Below are 18,970 nucleotides of genomic sequence, written 5' to 3' on the forward strand. Positions count from 1 at the left end.
ATATATATTTGTTATAAAGCAGTTGAATTTTCAACTTAATAATAGAAATGTTCAACAAAAAGTGAATTTACAACCAATCATTTGAATTTTTAGTTTAAAAACTAATTAAAAATACATACGAAATAAACAAGAATATTTAAATAAAATTTTGAATCTTCAAAAAATAATTTTTTAAGAAATTAGTTCAAATTTCAACGAAGAAGTTTAATTTTTAACCTGAAAAGAAACAAATATTTCTACCCAGTGAGATTTTTTAATCAAGAAATAAAAATTTCATAAAAAATGTTCATAAAAACCTTTCAATAAAACAGTTTAAAGTCTAAACAAATAATTAAATTTTCAATGAAAAACATTAATTTTTAAACTAAGAAGATTTTCTTTTTACCAGAAAAGAAGAATTTTTAAAGAAAATACCTACATTTTTAATAAAAAATAGTAATTTTTAACAAATTACATTCATTTTCAACTAAATAGTTTGAGCAATGGATTTCCATGCCAAAAATATAAATTTGATATTAAGTAGTTAAATTTGTAAACCCAGAACATAAATTTTCAACAGAAAAGTTAGTTTACAAGAAATTAGTTGAATTTTCAATAAAATAGTTAAATTTTGAATGAAAAAAATTAATTTTTCAACCAAGAAGATTAATTTTTTATAAAAAAAGAAGAATTTTCAACAAAATACGTAAATTTTTACGAAAGAGTTGAGTTTTCAACCAAGATTATTGATTTTTTTTTACTAAAAATAAGAATTTTTGACAAATTACATCAATTTTCAACCAAATAGATTGAGCAATAAATTTTTCAAGATAATAATATGTATTTTTTATAAAGCAGTTGAATTTGCAATCCGAGAACATCAATGTTCAACAAAAAAGTTAATTTACTACCAATCAATTGAATTTTCATTTAAAGAACTAATTTTTAGGAACAACAAAAAACGATTTTTTAATTTTCAGCCTAAAAAATAAAATAAAAAAAATTAGTTCAAATTTCAACGAAAAAGTTGAATTTCGAACCTGGAAAAACGAAGTTTTTTACTATGAGAAATTTTGTAATCAATAAAGAAAATCAATTTTATAAAAAATTTTGGTTTTCTTAGCCAGAAATATTACCTTTCAATAAAACAGTTCAATTTTTAAGCATGTAATTAAATTTTCAATGAAAAACATTAATTTTTAAACTAAGAAGATTCATTTTTTTTACCAAAAAAAGAAGAATTTAAAAAAAAGTGAATTTTTAACCAACAAATAAGAATTTTTATTAAATTAGATACGTCTTCAACTGAATAGTTTGAGCAATGAATTTTTTAAGCCAAAAATATACATTTTTTATAAAGCAGTTGAATTTTCAATATATAATAATTACTTTGTCAATGAAAAAAAATGAATATTCAACCAAGAAAAATATTTTTCTAGCAAACAAAGAAGAATTTTCAACATAATACGTAAATTTTTAATGAAAGAGTTGACTTTTCATCAAAGATCTATTATTATTATTTTTTTTTTTTTTTAACAAAAAGATGAGTTTTTAATAAATCACATACAATTTTAACTAAATAGTTTGAACAATTAATTTAGAAGCCAAAAAGATCATTTTTTTTTATAAAACAATTGAATTTTTAACCGTAGAATATAAATTTTCAACAAAAAAGTTAATTTTCAATCAGTCAGTTGATTTTTCTGTTTAAAAATAAATTTTAGTAACAAAAAAACTGATTTTTAAATAAAATTATGAATTTAAAAAAAAATGTAAGAAATTAGTTCAAATTTCAACGAAGAAGTGGAATTTTTAACATGAAAAAATGAAGTTTTCTACCAAGTGAGATTTTTTGATCAGCGAAGAAAATAAATTTCATAAAAAAAGCCATAAATATTATCTTTCAATGAAACAGTTTATTTTTAAGCATATAATTAAATGTTCAATAAAAAAAATTAATTTTTGACTTCAGAAGGTTAATTTTTCTACCAGAAAAAGAAGAATTTTCAAAAAAATACATAAATTTTTAAACAAATATTTGAGTTTTTAACCAAGAATATTATTATTTTTTAACAAAAAGACGAATTTTTAATAAATCACATACAATTTTAACTAAATAGTTTGAGCAATGAATTTTCAAGTCAAAAAGATAAATTTTTTGTAAAGAAGTCGAATTTACAAACCGAGAGTATAAATTTTCCACAAAAAAGTTAATTTGGAACTAATGAGTTGAATTTTCAGTTAAAAAACTAATTTTTCTCAACAAATAAAACGATTTCTTTAATTAAAATTTTTTATTTTCAGTCTAAAAAAAAATTTTAAGAAATAGGTCCAAATTTCAACAAAGAAGTTGAATTTTTAACCTGAAATATGAAGTTTTCTATCAAGAGAGATTTGTTAATCAATAAAGAAAATAAGTTTCATAAAAAATGTTGAATTTTCTAACTAAAAACATTACATTTTTAACGGAAGATTTCAGTTTTCAACCAAGATTTTTTTTTTTAACCAAAAATAGGAATTTTTAATAAAATTACATACATTTCTAACTTTTCTAGCTTGAGTTAAAAAATTACTTTTTAACAAAAGTAAATTTTTTAATAAAATTATAAATCAAACCGAATAAATAAAATAACTAAGTAGTAGAATTTTAACCTGAAAAGATAAATTTTCAAAGAAAAATAATATAGTAGTTAATATTTCAACAAAAAGATTTGATTAAAAAAAAAAAAACGTTTTGATTTATAAAAGAAAGACCAATTTTCAACAAAATACTTAATTTTTGGCAAACAAAAAAAAGTTTTATTGAACAAAAAAATTGATTTTTTACAAAAAAAGATAAACTTGCAACAAAATATATAATTCTTCGAGCAAATAATTAAATTTTCTACCAAATTATGAAAGTTTCGAGTCAAAACTATTTTTCACAAAATAGTTGAAACTTTCAATGAAAACAAGTATTTAGTCAGGTAAGAAAATAAATTTCAATCAAATTGCCTATTTTTTTTTGCCAAAAGGAGGAATTTTCAACTGAGAATAATAATTTTCTAGTAGAAAAGAAGAATTTTCAACAAAATATGAAAATTTTCAAGCCGAAAATATTAATTTTTTATGAGACATTTGAATTTTCCACCCGAGAATATTAATTTTTTGAAGACAAAAATCGTTTAAAACCAACCCGTTGAATTTTCAATAAAAGAGGTAAATTTTCAGTTAAAAAAATAATTTTTAATAACAAAAAAGCGAATTTTTGTTTAAACAGTTGGATTTAACGATCAAAGATGATTTCTCAACAAAATACTTGATTTTTAAACAAAATAAATCAATAATCTACCAAAAAAGAACAATTTTCAAGAAAATACGCTAATTTTCACCAAATAGTTGAATTTTTAAACCAAAAAAGATCCATTTTTTACCAAAAATTTTCGACCAAATGGTGAAATTTTCGTATGTTTGGCAAAATATTTAATATTTGAAATAAAAAAGAAGTAGCCGAGAAAGGAAATCAATTTTAAACAAAGTTTTTTAATTTGTAAGCCAAAAGGAGGAATTTTCAACTAAGAAGATTAACTTTCTACCAGAAACGGAAGAATTTTAAACAAAATGCGTAAATTTTTAACCAAAGAGTTGAGTTTTCAACCAAGATTATTATTTTTTTGTAGCGAAAAATAAATTTTTCAATAAATTACATATATTTTCAACTAAATGCCTTAAACAATGAATTTTGAAGCCAAAAATATCATTTTTTTTATAAAACAGTTGAATTTTCAAGCCAAGAATATAAATTTTCAACAAAATACTTGATTTTTAACAGACAAAAATTTAATATCCGCCAAAAAAGAAGAATTTTATGTAAAAACAGTTGATTTTTCAACCCGTGAATATTAGTTTAAAAAAAAATGAAATAGTAATTAATATTTTTACAAAAAAGTTTATAATAAAAAAACAGTTGAATTTAACGAATATATTTTCTACCCAAAAAGATAATTTTTTTGATAAAATACATAAATTTTCTACCAAATTGTGAAATTTTCGAGCCAAAACTATTTTCAAAAAGATAGTTGAAATGTTCAATGAAAAAAAAGTTGTAGTCAGGAAAGAGAGCAAATTTCAATCAAATTGTTTTGAAATTTTTAATCCAAAAAGAAGAATTTCCAACTAAGAAGTTTGAATTTAAAAAAAAAAGTTGAATTTTTAAACAATATAATTAAATTTTAAACCAAATAACAACATTTTTACCCCAAAGAAGAACAGTTATTTGCCAAAAATTTAATAATAGCCTTTTTAATGTAAAAAATGAACTTTTAACCGAATTTTAATCATTTATAGACATATAAAGATGAATTTTCAACAAAATAGTTTAATTTTTTAGCCCAAAAACATGAATTTGTAATCAAATAGTTAAATTTTCATCTTAAAAATATGATTTTTCAATCGAAAATGGAATAGGTAAATTTTCTGTTGAACAAATTGCGTTTCAACAAACAATAAAGCTGCATTCAACGAAAAAATATTTATTTTTAACAAAATAGTTGAATCATTAACCAAATAGGTGAATTTTCAACCAAGAAGATTAATTTTCTACCAATTTTTTTATTATTTTAAAGCAAATTTTAACAAATTCAAATTAAAAAGTCGAATGTTTTAAAAGCCAATAGACTTTTAAACCGAAAAAACTTATTTCCATTCATTTTAATTAAACTAAAAAAGGGCCTTTAAAAAAAAGTTGAATCGTAAAACAAAATGATGATTTTTCAACAAACAAGATTAATTTTCTACTCAAATAGTTGAGTTTTGTACTTATAAAGGATAAATTATAAACCAAGAAAGGATTAATTTAATTTCCATATAAAAAAATTATAAAAAAAAAAGAATTTCCAACAAAATAGTTAAATTTTCAGTTAAATACTTTAATTTCTACTAAAACAGTTATACTTATAATGAAATTGTTTAATTTATTACCTAACTGTTAATTTTTCAAGCCAAAAAAATGAATTTTCTACCTGAAAATGTAAATTTTCAAAGCAAACAAAATTACTTTGATTGAAAATTCGCCTTTTTGGCTTGAAAATTCAACAGTTTGAATGCCATTCCTTTTCTGTAGATATTTAATTTTTTTTGGGCTAGAAATTCAGGAATATTTTTAAAAATTCGTCTTTTTTGGTAGATTTTAAATTTTATTAAATTTTTATTTTATGTTGAAAATTCGCCTTTTAGGTTAAATGTAATTTTTATAACTGAAAATGTATTGTTTATTATTAGTTATTAGGTTGAAAATCAAATTTTGTTGTTGTTGAAAATTCATATTTTTCAGTTGAAAAATTCAACTGTATTTTACGAAATTCTTTCTTTTTTTTTTGTAAACTTAAAATAATTTTTTTCAAAGAAAACTTAACTATTCTATTTTTGGCAAAAAGTTGGTCTTTTCGATTTTGAAACTTTAAATATTTGATTGGAAATTTAAGCAAATTGTTGAAAGTCCGACCTTTTTGGTCGAAAATTAATCTTCTCAATTGAAAATTTAACTGATTTGTGCAAAGTTGATCTTTTTGATTTGGAAATTCAGCATTTTAAATTTTTTCTTCTTTATGGACTGAAAAATCTTTTTTGGTGAAAATTTCAACTTTTCTTGAAAATTCGTTTTTTAAATTCACAATATTTTCAAATTTTTCCCGTTTTATTTTTAAATTTCGTAAGATTTCAGAAAGTTTCAAAGAATAGAAAAGTTTTATGGGACTTCAAGGAACGTAAAAGATCTCAAGGGATTTAAAAAGATTAACAAGTTTCCCAGAAATTTTTAAAGGATTTCAATCAATTTCAAGGGTTCAACAAAGAATTTCTTTTCTTTTTTAGGATGTAATTTTTATTTTATTTTTTTTAGATTGCAATAGAAATATTTTACAGTGGTTTTTCAAATTTGGTCGTTCGATTTTTGGTTTTATTTTCAGAAATTCTGTACATGAAACGAATTTCTAAACTTATAGGTTTTTAAAAAAAAAATCTTTCTAAGGATTTCAGGTGATTTTATGTGAGAATGTATATTATAAACCAGATTTTAAAAATACTTAACTTTTGGAGTAAATATTTAAACAATTGTATGACATTATTTTGCTGTTTTTTGTCAAAATCTATGCTATTATTTAGCTTACAATGCGTAATCCAAAATTTTTTTTACTTTAAAAATTTTCCATTCAAGATTTTTATTTTCACACTTTAATTTTTAATTTAAAGAATTCTTAAATGCTTTCTTAAAGGCTTGAACAAATAAAAAATAAAAGTCTTCGATGTGGAAAATTTTTGATAAAAAAATCTTTATTTAATAAATAAATTTTTTTAATTTATCTGTACTTTAAGTAATAAAAAGTGAAAAAAAAATGATTTTAAATCTGTTCAAAATTTAAGAATTTTCAGATTCTAACGTTAAAACTTTAACGGTTTCAATTTGGAAGTCTTATTCATTAAACAAATCTGAACGCGTGACTGAAAGTTTATAAACTATTTTCAGATTAAAAATAACTTCATAATAATATATTCTTAATTAAAGGATTTTATTAAATTAAAAATATTGTTTCAGTCCAAAATATTCAAATATAAACCAATTCAATTTGAAATTTTTAATTCAAAAAAAGATTAATTATTGAATAGTTAGCAATATTTCAATTTTTATTTAAGATAAGTAAATTGAAACGAAATATTTAAAAGTAAAGTATATTTAACCGAATTGTTTAACACAGAAAACCTGAAATCGTTAAAATTTCAAAGAGCCTTTCAACTTTGAACGTTACAATTTTAATTGTTGTATTTAAAAAATGCCTAATTTGTAAGTGAAATTTTTAAATTTTGATGTATAATCTACAAAAAGGAACATTTGTAGAAAAAATTTGAGTAATTTGAAGAGATATTTAGTAGTTTTAAAATGATTAAAAATTATCATGCAAATTTTAGAAAGTTTTCTTAAAATTTTCTAGAATCTTGCGAAAAATTTGTTTCAATCTTTGAGAAACTTTTTAAAAATTCTCTTAAAATAATATTCACATTTATAAAGAAAATTTCTAAAATTTACAGGATTTTCTGAAAATTGTAGAAAAAATTCAATTAATTTAAACAGATATTTAGAAGTTCTGAAAAAATTTCAAAAATAATTTTAAATTTAAAGCAACTTCTAGATTTCTCAAGATTTTAAAATAAAATTTTGAGGCTTTCCGAGGACGTTTAAACTATTTGAAAAGAAAATAATTGAATTTCTAATTTAAGAATTGTTCAGTTAAAAAATTTTCAATTTTTCAATATTTAATGTTTCGAGCTTAAAATTCCTTAAAATTATATAATTTTGAAAATTTTAAAGTTCATTGAAGTTCTGAAAAAATTTCAAAAATAATTTTAAATTTAAAACAACTTCTAGATTTCTCAAGATTTTAAAATAAAATTTTGAAGCTTTCCGAGGACGTTTAAACTATTTGAAAAGAAAATAATTGAATTTCTAATTTGAGAATTGTTCAGTTAAAAAGTTTTCAATTTTTCAATATTTAATGTTTCGAGCTTAAAATTCCTTAAAATTATATAATTTTGAAAATTTTAAAGTTCATTGATTGATTTTTTAATTCAAAGCATTGAAAATGATAACGTGCATTTATATATTTTTATATTGAAAATGTTATTACAATTCCACCTTGAGTGCTTTCATTTGCAGCTCAGTTTTTATTACCTCAAGTGGAAAATTTTCTAGCTTTAGTGTTCTATTTTGTAAATTTAATTGACCCTGAAAAATGTATGGGAACCGGGAAATGACCGGGAATTTATTTCGTCAATTAAAACGGCCACTCTGCTGTAAGTATAAATATTTGTAAACGTTTTTTTTTTCCTCAAGGGTTACTAGATCATTATCCGAAAGATCACACAGATTTCGAAGACTGCTTAGCTGCTAGGGACAGACTCGGAGAAACACTACTTGAGGCTTTCACCATTTTGCATCAAGCGGTAAGTTTATTGAAACTATTTCTAGCCAGGAGAAAAAGAGAGTTTAATTTTTTATTTGCATTGATCTCTTTTACAGGAAAATCTCGTTCAGCTTTGCGAATTGCAAAGAGACATAAGCGGTTTTGATCATCTAGTCCAGGGAGACCGGAAATTTATTAGACAAGGTTGCTTACAGAAATACAGTCGCAAAGGCTTTCAGCAGTGGATGTTTTTCTTGGTGAGTGACTTTACTATTTCGGTAGTATAAAAAAATACACTCATGTCACTATTGACACGATTAGATATATATTTTTTTAAGCGATGCAATTTTTTAAAAACTATTTGAAAAAAATCGACTCATGCCATTATAGACACTATTTTTCATTGGAAACATTTGACTTGTGTCACTTTTGTCAGCTTATTTTTCAAGTGATGCCACTATTTTGCAAAAAAAATGCATTAATTCCACTATTGACATTATTTGGCTTTTATTTATCGATACCATACAAAAAGCAACATTTATGACACTTATGAAACTATTTGACACTTTTTTTGAGCGATGTTACTATTTTGATAAAAAATTCCACTTATGTCACTATTGACACCATTTGATATATATATATATTTTTTTTTTAAGCGATGCCACTTTTTTTTTTGATATTTGAAAAAAATTTTCTCATGCAAATATTGACACTAATTTACAATTTTTTTAGCGATACCAATATTTCAAAAAAATTAAATTATGTTATAATGACACTATTTTACCATTTATATGGATGCTTGTCCCTATTGACACTATTTTACACTATCTTATACTTTTTTTTAAAGATGATACTATTTTTAAAAAATCGACTATTTTTCACTTTCTTTTTTTTTTAGCGATGATAGTGTTTTGAAAAAATTCCACTTTTGTCACTACTGGCACCATTGGGCACTATTTTTAAAGATGTTCATATTTGAAAAAAATCGACTCATGCCAATATTTGACACAATTTTTCATTTGAAAAATTTCACTTGTGGCACTTTTGACACCTTATTTTTTAAGCAATACCACTATTTTGAAAAAAAATCCATTCATGCCACTATTGACACTATTTGAGATTTATTTATCGGTACAAAACAAAAAACTCACTTATAAAACTATTGACACTATTTGACACTATATTATTGCGATGCTACTACTTTGAAGAGAAAAAAAATTCACTCATGTCACTATTGACACCATTTGATGTACATATTTTTTAAGCGATGCCACTTTTTTTTAATATTTGGAAAAAAATCTCATGCAAATATTGACAGTAATTTACATTTTTTTTAACGATGCCACTGTTTTGAAAAAATGGACTCATGTCACTATTGACACTATTCTACAATTTTTTTAGAGATGTTAATATTTGAACAAAAAAAATCGATGCTTGCCACTATTGTCACAATTTGACATTTTTTGGAGCCATGCCACTTTTTTATACTGTTTAAAAAAAATACTGAATTCACTTAAGCCACTATTAACACTATTTTACACTTTACTAAACAATGTCACTATTTTGAAGAAAAATCAATTAATTTCAGTATTAACATGAATTGGCTTTCTTTTTAAGATAGCAAACAAAAAATTCACTTATGACACTATTGAAACTATTTGACTTTCCTTTTGGACGATGACACTATTTTTAAATTATTTGGAAAAAAATTCGACGCATGCCACTATTAACACTATTTGGCAATGTTTTTTAAAGACGCCTCAATTTAAAAATATTTTTTAAAGAAATTCCGCTCATGCCACTTTTAAATCTTTTTTTAAAGATGCCACTATTTGAAAAAAAATCGACTCGTTTCACTTTTGACACTACTTTAATTTTTTTTAGCGATTGCCATTTTTTTAAAGAAAAAAATCCACTATTTCTGCTGTTTACACTTCTTTTTTTTTTACATTTTTTAGCGATGACAGTATTAAAAAAATCACCTATGACACTATTGAAACTATTTGACACTGTTATTAAGCGATTTCGCTATTTTAAAATTATTTGGAAAACAATTCGACACATGCCACTATTAACACTATTTGACACTATCTTACGTTTTTTTAATGCCACTATTTTAAAAAATACACTATTGCTACTATTGGCACTATTTTACTTTTTCTTAGCGATGACTGTGTTTTGAAAAAATTACACTTATGTCACTATTGACACTATTTGGCACTGTTTTTTAAAGATGTCAATATTTGAAAATAATCAACTCCTGCCACTATTGAAATTATTTGACAATTTTTTTTAGCGACACCACTATTTCGAAAAAATCTCACTCAGGACGCTATTGAGACTATTTGAAACTATTTTTCATTTAAAAAAAAATTGATTTACGGCACTCTTGACACCTGTTTATTTTAGAGCGAGGCCACTATTTTGCAAAAAAAAATCACTTGTGCGAATATTGTCATTATTGGCCTTTTTTTCAGCGATATCAAACAAAAAATTCGCTTATGCCACCATTGAAACTCTTTCACACTGTTTTAGAGCGATGGCTCTATTCGACATTGTTTTTGAAGTGATTCCACTTTTTTTAAACTATTAAAAAATAAATTTACTCATAAAACGATCGACACTATTTTTAAATTTTTTTAGCGATGTCACTATTTTTAAAAAAATGTACTTATGCCCATATTGACACTATTTGAAACTATTTCTTATTTGAAAAAAAATTGACAAATGACACTGTTGACACATTTTTATTTCGGAGCGATGCCACTATTTTGAAGAAAAAAATCCAGTGATACAACTATTAAAATTATTCGGCTTTTTTTAGCGATACCAAACGAAAAATTCACTTATGGCACTATTGACACTATTTTTTTATAGGTGTTGATATTTCAAAAAATTCGATGCATGTCACTATTGACACTATTTGACATTTTTTTTAGAGCGATGCCACTATTTGAAAAAAAAATCCACTATTGCTACTATAGACACTATTTGACTTTCGTTTTTGATTGATGCCACTATTTTGAAAAAGATTTCACTATGTTGCTATTATTGAGACTTTTTTTTAGCGATAACAGTATTTAAAAAAAAGAATTCATTCATGCCACTATAACATTATTTTACACTTTACTGACCACTATTTTAAAATTAGTTAGAAAAAAATTCGACAAATATCACTATGATCACCATTTCGCATTTTTTTTTTTTTGAGCGATCCCACTTTTATTAAACTGTTTACAAAAAATTTACTCATTTCACTATTGACATTATTTAACACTTTTTTTAGATCAATTCAACTTTTGTCACTACTGACACCATTTGGCACTATTTTTCAAAGATGTTACTACTTCTTAGACTTTTTCATGACACTATTTTTTTATTTCGAAAATTTGACTTATGTCAATTTTGACACCTTATTTTTTAAGCGATGTAACTTTTTTATAACTATTTGAAAAAAATTACTCTTGTGACTATTGACACTATTTTACACTTCTTTTAAGATGTTAATATTTGAGTAAAAATTCAATGCATGCCACTATTGACACTATTTGACTTTCTTTTTCGAGTGATGCCACTATTTTGAAAAAAAATCCACTAATGCTGCTATTTACACTTTTTTACATCTTTTTAGCGATAGCAAACACAAAATTCAATTATGAAACTATCGAAACTGTTTGAAAATTTCTTTTTAGACGATGCCACTATTTTAACATTATTTTGAAAAAATACGACACATGCCACTATTCAAATCATTTGACATTTTTATGGAGCGATGCCACTTTTTTTACACTATTTCAAAACATTTTACTAATGAAACTATTGACAGCGATGACAGTTTTTTGAAAAAATTCCACTTATGTCACTATTGGCACCATTTGGCACTATTTTTCAAAGATGCCACTATTTGAAAAAATCACTAGTTCCACTATTGACACTATTCTACTTTTTTTTAGCGATGCCACTGTTTCAAAAAATTCAGTATTGCTGCTATTGACACTTAAATTTTGTTTAGGGACGACAGTATTAAAATAAAATAATTCACTTATGATACTATTGAAACTATTTGTGACTGTTTTTGAGCGATTTCACTAATTTAAAATCATTTGGCAAAAATTCGAAACATGACACTTTTGACATAATTTAACATTTTTTTGTAGCGATCCCACTTTTTTAAAAATATTTTTAAAAAATTACTTATGCCACTATTGATACTATTTTACAATTTTTTTAAGATGTTCATATTTGAAATAAATGCGACGCTTGTCACTATTGACATCATTTGACATTTTTTGATACGATGCCCCTTTTTTTTACACTATTTACAAAAAATTTACTCATGCAACTATGATCTTACACTTTTTTTAAAGATGCCACTATTTGAAGAAATTCACTATTCCTGCTATTGACACTTTTTTTTAGCGATGCCACTATTTTGAAGAAACAAAATCCACTAATACCGCTATTTACACTTTTTTTACATTTTGTTTTATTTAAGCGATGACAGTGTTTTGACACTATATTGAAAAAAATTCCACTCATGTCACTACTTTCACTATTTGACACTATTTTTTATTTGAAAAAATTAACTTATGACACTTTCCTTATTTTTGAGCGATGCCACTAATTTAAAAAAAAATGCCACTGTTGCTATTCTATTGACACTTTTTTACATTTTTTTAGCCACTATTTTGCAGGAAAAAATCCATTAATGCAAATATTGAGCTTGCTTGGCTCTTTTAGCGATAGCAAAGAAAAAATTCACTTGTAACACTATTGAAACTATTTGACATTCTTTTTGGACGATGCCACTATTTTAAAATTATTTGGAAAAAATTAGACGCAAGCCCTTATTAACACCATATGACATTTTTTTGGAGTGATGTCACTTTTTTTACACTATTTTGAAAAAATTACTCATGCACCTGTTGACACTATTTTACACTATTTTTTATTTGAAAAAAATTGACTTATGCCACTTTTGACACATTTCTATTTTTGAGCGATGCCAATATTTTGCAAAAAAATTCACTTATGCGAATATTGACACTTTTTACATTTTTTTTAGCGATAACAGTATTGAAAAAGAATCGACGCATGCCACTATTGACACTATTTTCCTTTCTTTGTGAGTGATGCTACTATTTTGAAAAACTTCCACTATTATCCCTATTTGGCACTTTTTTCAACGATATCTCTATTTTGAAAAAGTGCCACTATTGACACTATTTTTTAACGATTCCACCATGTTCTCAGTATTTTGATAAAAAAATCCACTGATTCCCCTATTTGACCTTTTTTTTAGCGATGCCACTATTTTGAAAAAAAAATTTTAGAAAATGTGTAATGGTTTTTGGTGCAAATACAATCGGGTGAAACTTATCTTCTTTGGTTAAAAATTCAACTTGTTTTTTTCTTTAATTCGTATTTTTTTTTAATGAATTCAACTATTTTTTAAATAAAACAAAATTTTTTCATTGAAATCTTTAAAAATCATATTTTTAATTTAAAAAAGAAAGTTTTTTGCAGAAAATTTGTGTTTTTTTTAGAAAATGTGTAATGGTTGTTGGTTAAGAATATAACTGGTTTCAACTTAATATTTTTTGGATGAATTAAACAGTTTTTTTTTATTAAAAATAACATTCTTTTTTGATTGAAATTTTGAAACTTCATATCTTCAAGTTAAAAAGTGGGTTTATTTCGCAGAAAATTGGTTCCTTTTAGAAAATATTTAATGGTTTTTGGTTCAAATACAACCGGTTGAAACTTTTCTTCTTTGGTTAAAGATTCAACTTGTTTTTTTTTTAATTCGTATTTTTTTAATGAATTCAACTGTTTTTTAAATAAAACTAAATTTTTTTATTGAAATCATTAAAAATCATATTTTTAATTTGAAAAAAATTTTTTTTTGCTGAGAATTGGTATTTTTTTAGAAAATGTATAATGGTTGTTGGTTAAGAATACAACTGGTTTCAACTTGGTCTTTTTTGAATGAATTAAACAGTTTTTTTATTAAAAATAAAATTCTTATTTGATTAAAATCTTGAAATTTCATATTTTACAATTAAAAAAGTAAGTTTTCTGCGGAAAATTGGTTTCTTTTAGAAAATATTTCGTGGTTTTTGGTTAAAAATACGACCCGTTGAAATTTAATTTCTTTTCAATTGAAAATTAACTTTTTTCAAATTTTGATTTGACATCTGAAATTTTTCATTTTTTTCAATTATCTCAAGATTCTTAGGTAAATTATATTTATTTAACTTTAAGAAACAAATAAATCTGAAAAGAGAAATCAGTCATTCGAAATTTTTATTTTGAACTGAAAATTATTTTGCAGTTTTTCGACATATTGCTTTAAAAAGAAAATTAAAAAAAAAACTTGTAATATATAGTTATTCGAAATTTTTATTTTGTATTTAATATTTTTTGGCAGTTTTCGGACGTATTACTGTATACATCCAGAACTCAGCAACCCTCTCAGTGTTTCCGAGTGCATGGTCAACTTCCTCTGAAAGGCATGTCGATTCAAGAAAACGATAACAAAACAGGAGCAGAGTTTGCTTTTGTTATTCTAGGTCAAGACAATCAGTAAGTATATTTCTTTTCTTTTTTTTAATAATTTAAAGGATAGACTATAGCCACTGTTCAACTACATTTTTTCTCATGATAATTTCGAATTGAAACCGTTTGAAATTGAAATTAAAGAAAAAAATATTAAATTATTTAGCATTGAAAACCTTCCATTTTAAACTAAAATTTTTTATTTTAAACAATTGAATTTGGACGGATTTTGAATTAATTGATTTTAGATTAAAATTTTCAATAGAGGATAATTGCTTAATTTTTTTAATGGATTATTTTCGAATTCAAATATTCAAAAATAGATAATTTGAAATTCAGAGTAATGAAGAGGGTATTATTATTAATTAAAAGCATTCTGAATTGAATAATTTAAAAGCGAAAACTTTTGAATTTTAATAAATTTAAATTCGCAGCGATTAAAATTCGACAGTTTGAAATTGAGAGCTAAATTGAAATTTCAAGGTAAAAACTTCTGAAATTCTGGAAATCTAAATTTTTATTAAATTAAAAAAAATTATGATGTAACATCAAAATTGATTGGACAAGTTTTTTTAAAATAAAAAAATAAATTCACCTTATTTTCAATGTTCAAAATGGGAAATTTTTCAATTATGACCGTTTAAAATTTAATTATTCGAAAAAAACGCTCTAAATAAAACGTAATTAGAAATATTAAAAAGTAAAGAAATGTATACGTTGAAAACTTGAAACTTTAATTAAATCAGAACTTTATTTAAAATTTTAGAAAATGAGTCGCGAAGTATTTCATATTAAAATTTTATTTCACGCAAAATCTTAAAATTTAAATGAAAAAAAATCGTTTAAAAAATAACATTAAAAAAATTTGGATTATACTTTTTGAAATGCATCCATTTCAATTTTAATCGCAAATTGAAACTTATCATAGGGGCAAATATAAAATTTAGCGTTTACCATGAAAATCCAGAATTCCAAAATTGTAAACATTAAAAATTTAAAAAATTTCTATTATTTAATAGAAAAATTGTTGGTCTTTTTTTAAACTGAATTTGAAATTTCAAACTTTTTGTAAAATTTTTTAAATAAAAAAACTTTATTATTCGATGCCTCAAATTGGTGATTTGTAATTGCTGATTCTAAAATCTGCTCATTTTTAATGGTTGAATTTTATAAATGATTGTCTTCATTTTTCATTGCTTTTAATTTATTCTGGAGTATACATTTTTTAAATATTTTCCATTTAAAATTATTTTTATTTTTATCGTTGTTTAAAAATAATTTAATTTTGAAGGTTTTTAATTGAAATTTTTTCTACTTTGAATGCTGAAAATAAAGGTGAATTTATGTTTTTTTATTTAAGAAAAATCTATCCAATCCATTTTTGAGTTGAATCATATTTTTTTAATTGAATAATAATTTGTATTTCTAGAATTTCAGAAGATTTTTCTTTGAAATATTCAATTTAGTTTTTAATTTTAAATTGTCAAAATGTTAATAGTTTTAAATTTAAATTGATTAAAATACAAAAGTTTTCGCTTTTGAATTATTCAATTTGGAATGCTTTTTTGCGAAATTTTTAATTCCTCTAAATTTTAAATGATCTGTTTTTAAACATTCTAATCGAAAATATTCCACTTTTGAAATTTTAATCTAAAATTATTCAGTTTCGTGATTCTTGAAATCAAAATAAAATTGTTAAAGCTCCTAATGAAAACGTCTAAATATAAAAAATTTCTTTTCAAGGTTTTGAGTTTTGGAATTTTCTGTTAAACATTTTTTTATTTTAAACGCTTTTATTCAGAAATGAAGTGGAAAGTTTTCAATTCAAGATCATTTCATAAATTTTTCTTAAATTTGAAACGCTTTCACTTTGAAATTATTAAGAACAAATTTATATATTAGAAAATTTCAATAAATCACTGATTGTATTGTTTCTTTTTTTTCTAGTTATTTGACAGTCGCGGCTAATAATGAAGAAGAAAAAGAACGTTGGTTAGAAGATTTAAATTCGACTGTTGCGATGGCAAATTCAGCAGATACTAAGTCGCCTTATTTGAATCTCAAAACGTGCAGTAAGTATTTTTATAAATAGTCAGAAAAATAAATACTCTAAATTCTTATTTTTCTCTTCTAGAATTCTTAAATTAAAATATAAAATTAATTTCGATGAAAAATTTTTGTCTTTCATAGTATCTATTAAAATAATAAAACAGCAATAATATTTAAGAACATTTTATTTATAATAATATGTATAAATATAAATATAAAAATGTAAGAAGTATAATAAATTTATAATAATATTTTGGTACAATATAATAATAGACGTAATTAAACCACTACTTCTAAAATTGCTAGAAAAAAATTATCTCTAAAATTCAATGATTTCCGATATTAAAATTGCAGTAAAACCAAAAACTGTAAGAAATTTGCAATTTCATGTCGAAATGATAATCTGAAAAATTGTATGACTTTTCTAAAATTAAAAATATCAGTTTTCGACGAAAAATACTAATATAACATAATAAAAAAATTTTCGAGATCGAAAATCTTCTGTAAAATTTAATTATTTTCGTTTAAAGTAACCAATTTCTGATGAAAATTGTAGACATAATTCCCAATTTTTAAATATTCCTTGAAATATAATTTTTTAAATTAAAAATTCTAATTTATGACTAAAAACATTAAAATAATCTAAAATTGTTGAAATCTGGTAACTTTATATTTAAAACACCAACTTAACACCAAATTAACATTAAAAAAATGTCGTTTTTTCTACGAAAAATTTAAACTTTATCCAAAATTGTTAATTTTTTTCAGACAAAAATTATTTAATTTAAATCAGAATAATTTTTTATTTCAAATACCTGGACTACAAATTTGTATTGTAAAAGCGTAACATAACCTAAAATTGTTAAAACATTTGAATCTTCTATGAAATCTATTTTTTAAATTAAAAATACAATTTTTCGACAAAAAGCCCTAGCGTAATTTAAACTGGTCAAAGATAATAATTCTTGTTCAGATTATAATGCCTTTAATTATAAAACACTAATTTTTTGTGCAAAACGCTAACATAACCTAAAATAGTTCAAAAAAATATTAATCTTTTTTGAAATCTCATGATTTTTTAAATAAAAATAACAATTTTCCACGAAAAAAGGTAATGCAATCCAAAATTTTACATTTTTATTGTTTTAATCAAAAGTCATTGTATTTGAATTCAAATATTATTGTTTACAATAACTGATTTCCTGAAAAACAATGATTATATAATCTGAAAATGTTCAAAAATTGCAAATTTTATATCCACTTATGATTTTTGTTTTAAAATACCGATTTTTGAATTATTAATTATTATTATTAATTCTTGAATTAGTTTGAAATATTTTAGTGTATTTTTAAAAATTTCGAGAAATTTTTAATAGATTTCAATAGAATTTTGAAAATACGCAACAACTTTTTTTGAAGATTATCCTGTTAGTTATAAATTTTATTCTTTGTTTGAAAATTTAGTAATTTTCCTGAAAAGAGATCCATTTTTGTTGCAAATTGATTAACATTTCTTATTTTCGTGTTAGAAAGTGAACTGGAATCTTCTTTGGATGAAAATTGAACAATTTTTTAAAGGTTTTTTGTTTTGTTTAATTGATCTGTTTTAGGAGATATTTTATCTTTTTCCAATAAAAATGTAAGTTTTCGGATTAAAAATTAAATTCTGATCTTACAAAGTCAACTGGAATATTTTCTCGATGAAAACTCAACTTTTTTTTTGTAATTAGAAATTTTTTTGCTGTAAGAGAAATTTCATATTTTGTGGATAAAAATGCAACTGTTTGGTCAATAATTTAACAATTTCGTTGCAAAAAAGTCATCCTTTTTGGGTAAAAATTCGTCTTTTTGGATTAAAAATTCATTTTCATTTTTTAAAATAAAAATGCAACTTTTCGGTTAAAAATAATTCTTCTTTGATTGAATATTTAACTAATTTGTTTGAAAAATTTGGTTGAATTACTTTGTTAAGAAATAACTTTTTGTCAGAGATTTATATTGTTCAAAATGCATCTTTTTTAATTGAAAATTCATCTACATGGATAAAAGTTAATCCATATTATTAAAAATTTATTTTTTTATATGTGACTTATGTTTTTGGTTGAAAATTTAACTGTTTAGTCGAAAATACTTATTTTTTGTTTAAAATTCATTTTTTAACAGAAAACGTAACTTTTCCATATTTTTAAGATTGCTATTTTTTTAGTTGAAAATGCGCCTTTTAAAAAAAAATAATTTTTTTAGTTTGAAATTTCACTTTTGTTGGGTAAAAATTCATAAGTTTCGTGAAAAATTATTATTTTTGCTAAAAAGTCATATTTTTTGTTTGGAAATTAAATTTTTGTAAATAAAATTTGTCTTCTAATTTGAAAGTTCAATAATTTAGATAAACTTTTGTTTATTTTTGAGTGAAAAATGTTTATTCGTGGCAAATTCTTTTTTTTTAATTC

At 23.0% G+C, this 18,970-nt stretch overlaps 1 protein-coding gene across 1 annotated transcript in view; it reads left to right on the forward strand.

Moving 5' to 3' along the window:
* The window catches only part of LOC117183039 (FERM, ARHGEF and pleckstrin domain-containing protein 1-like), a 47,080-nt gene that overhangs the window by 7,823 nt on the left and 20,287 nt on the right, over nt 1-18,970 (forward strand). The window contains exons 4-7 of the mRNA XM_033376191.1: nt 7,844-7,953; nt 8,030-8,170; nt 14,344-14,498; nt 16,419-16,543. Of these exons, the coding sequence (XP_033232082.1) occupies nt 7,844-7,953; nt 8,030-8,170; nt 14,344-14,498; nt 16,419-16,543 (531 nt within the window). The remainder of the gene's footprint in view (nt 1-7,843; nt 7,954-8,029; nt 8,171-14,343; nt 14,499-16,418; nt 16,544-18,970) is intronic.

The sequence above is a fragment of the Belonocnema kinseyi genome, chromosome 2, assembly GCF_010883055.1.
Source record: "Belonocnema kinseyi isolate 2016_QV_RU_SX_M_011 chromosome 2, B_treatae_v1, whole genome shotgun sequence".
Taxonomy (NCBI): domain Eukaryota; kingdom Metazoa; phylum Arthropoda; class Insecta; order Hymenoptera; family Cynipidae; genus Belonocnema; species Belonocnema kinseyi.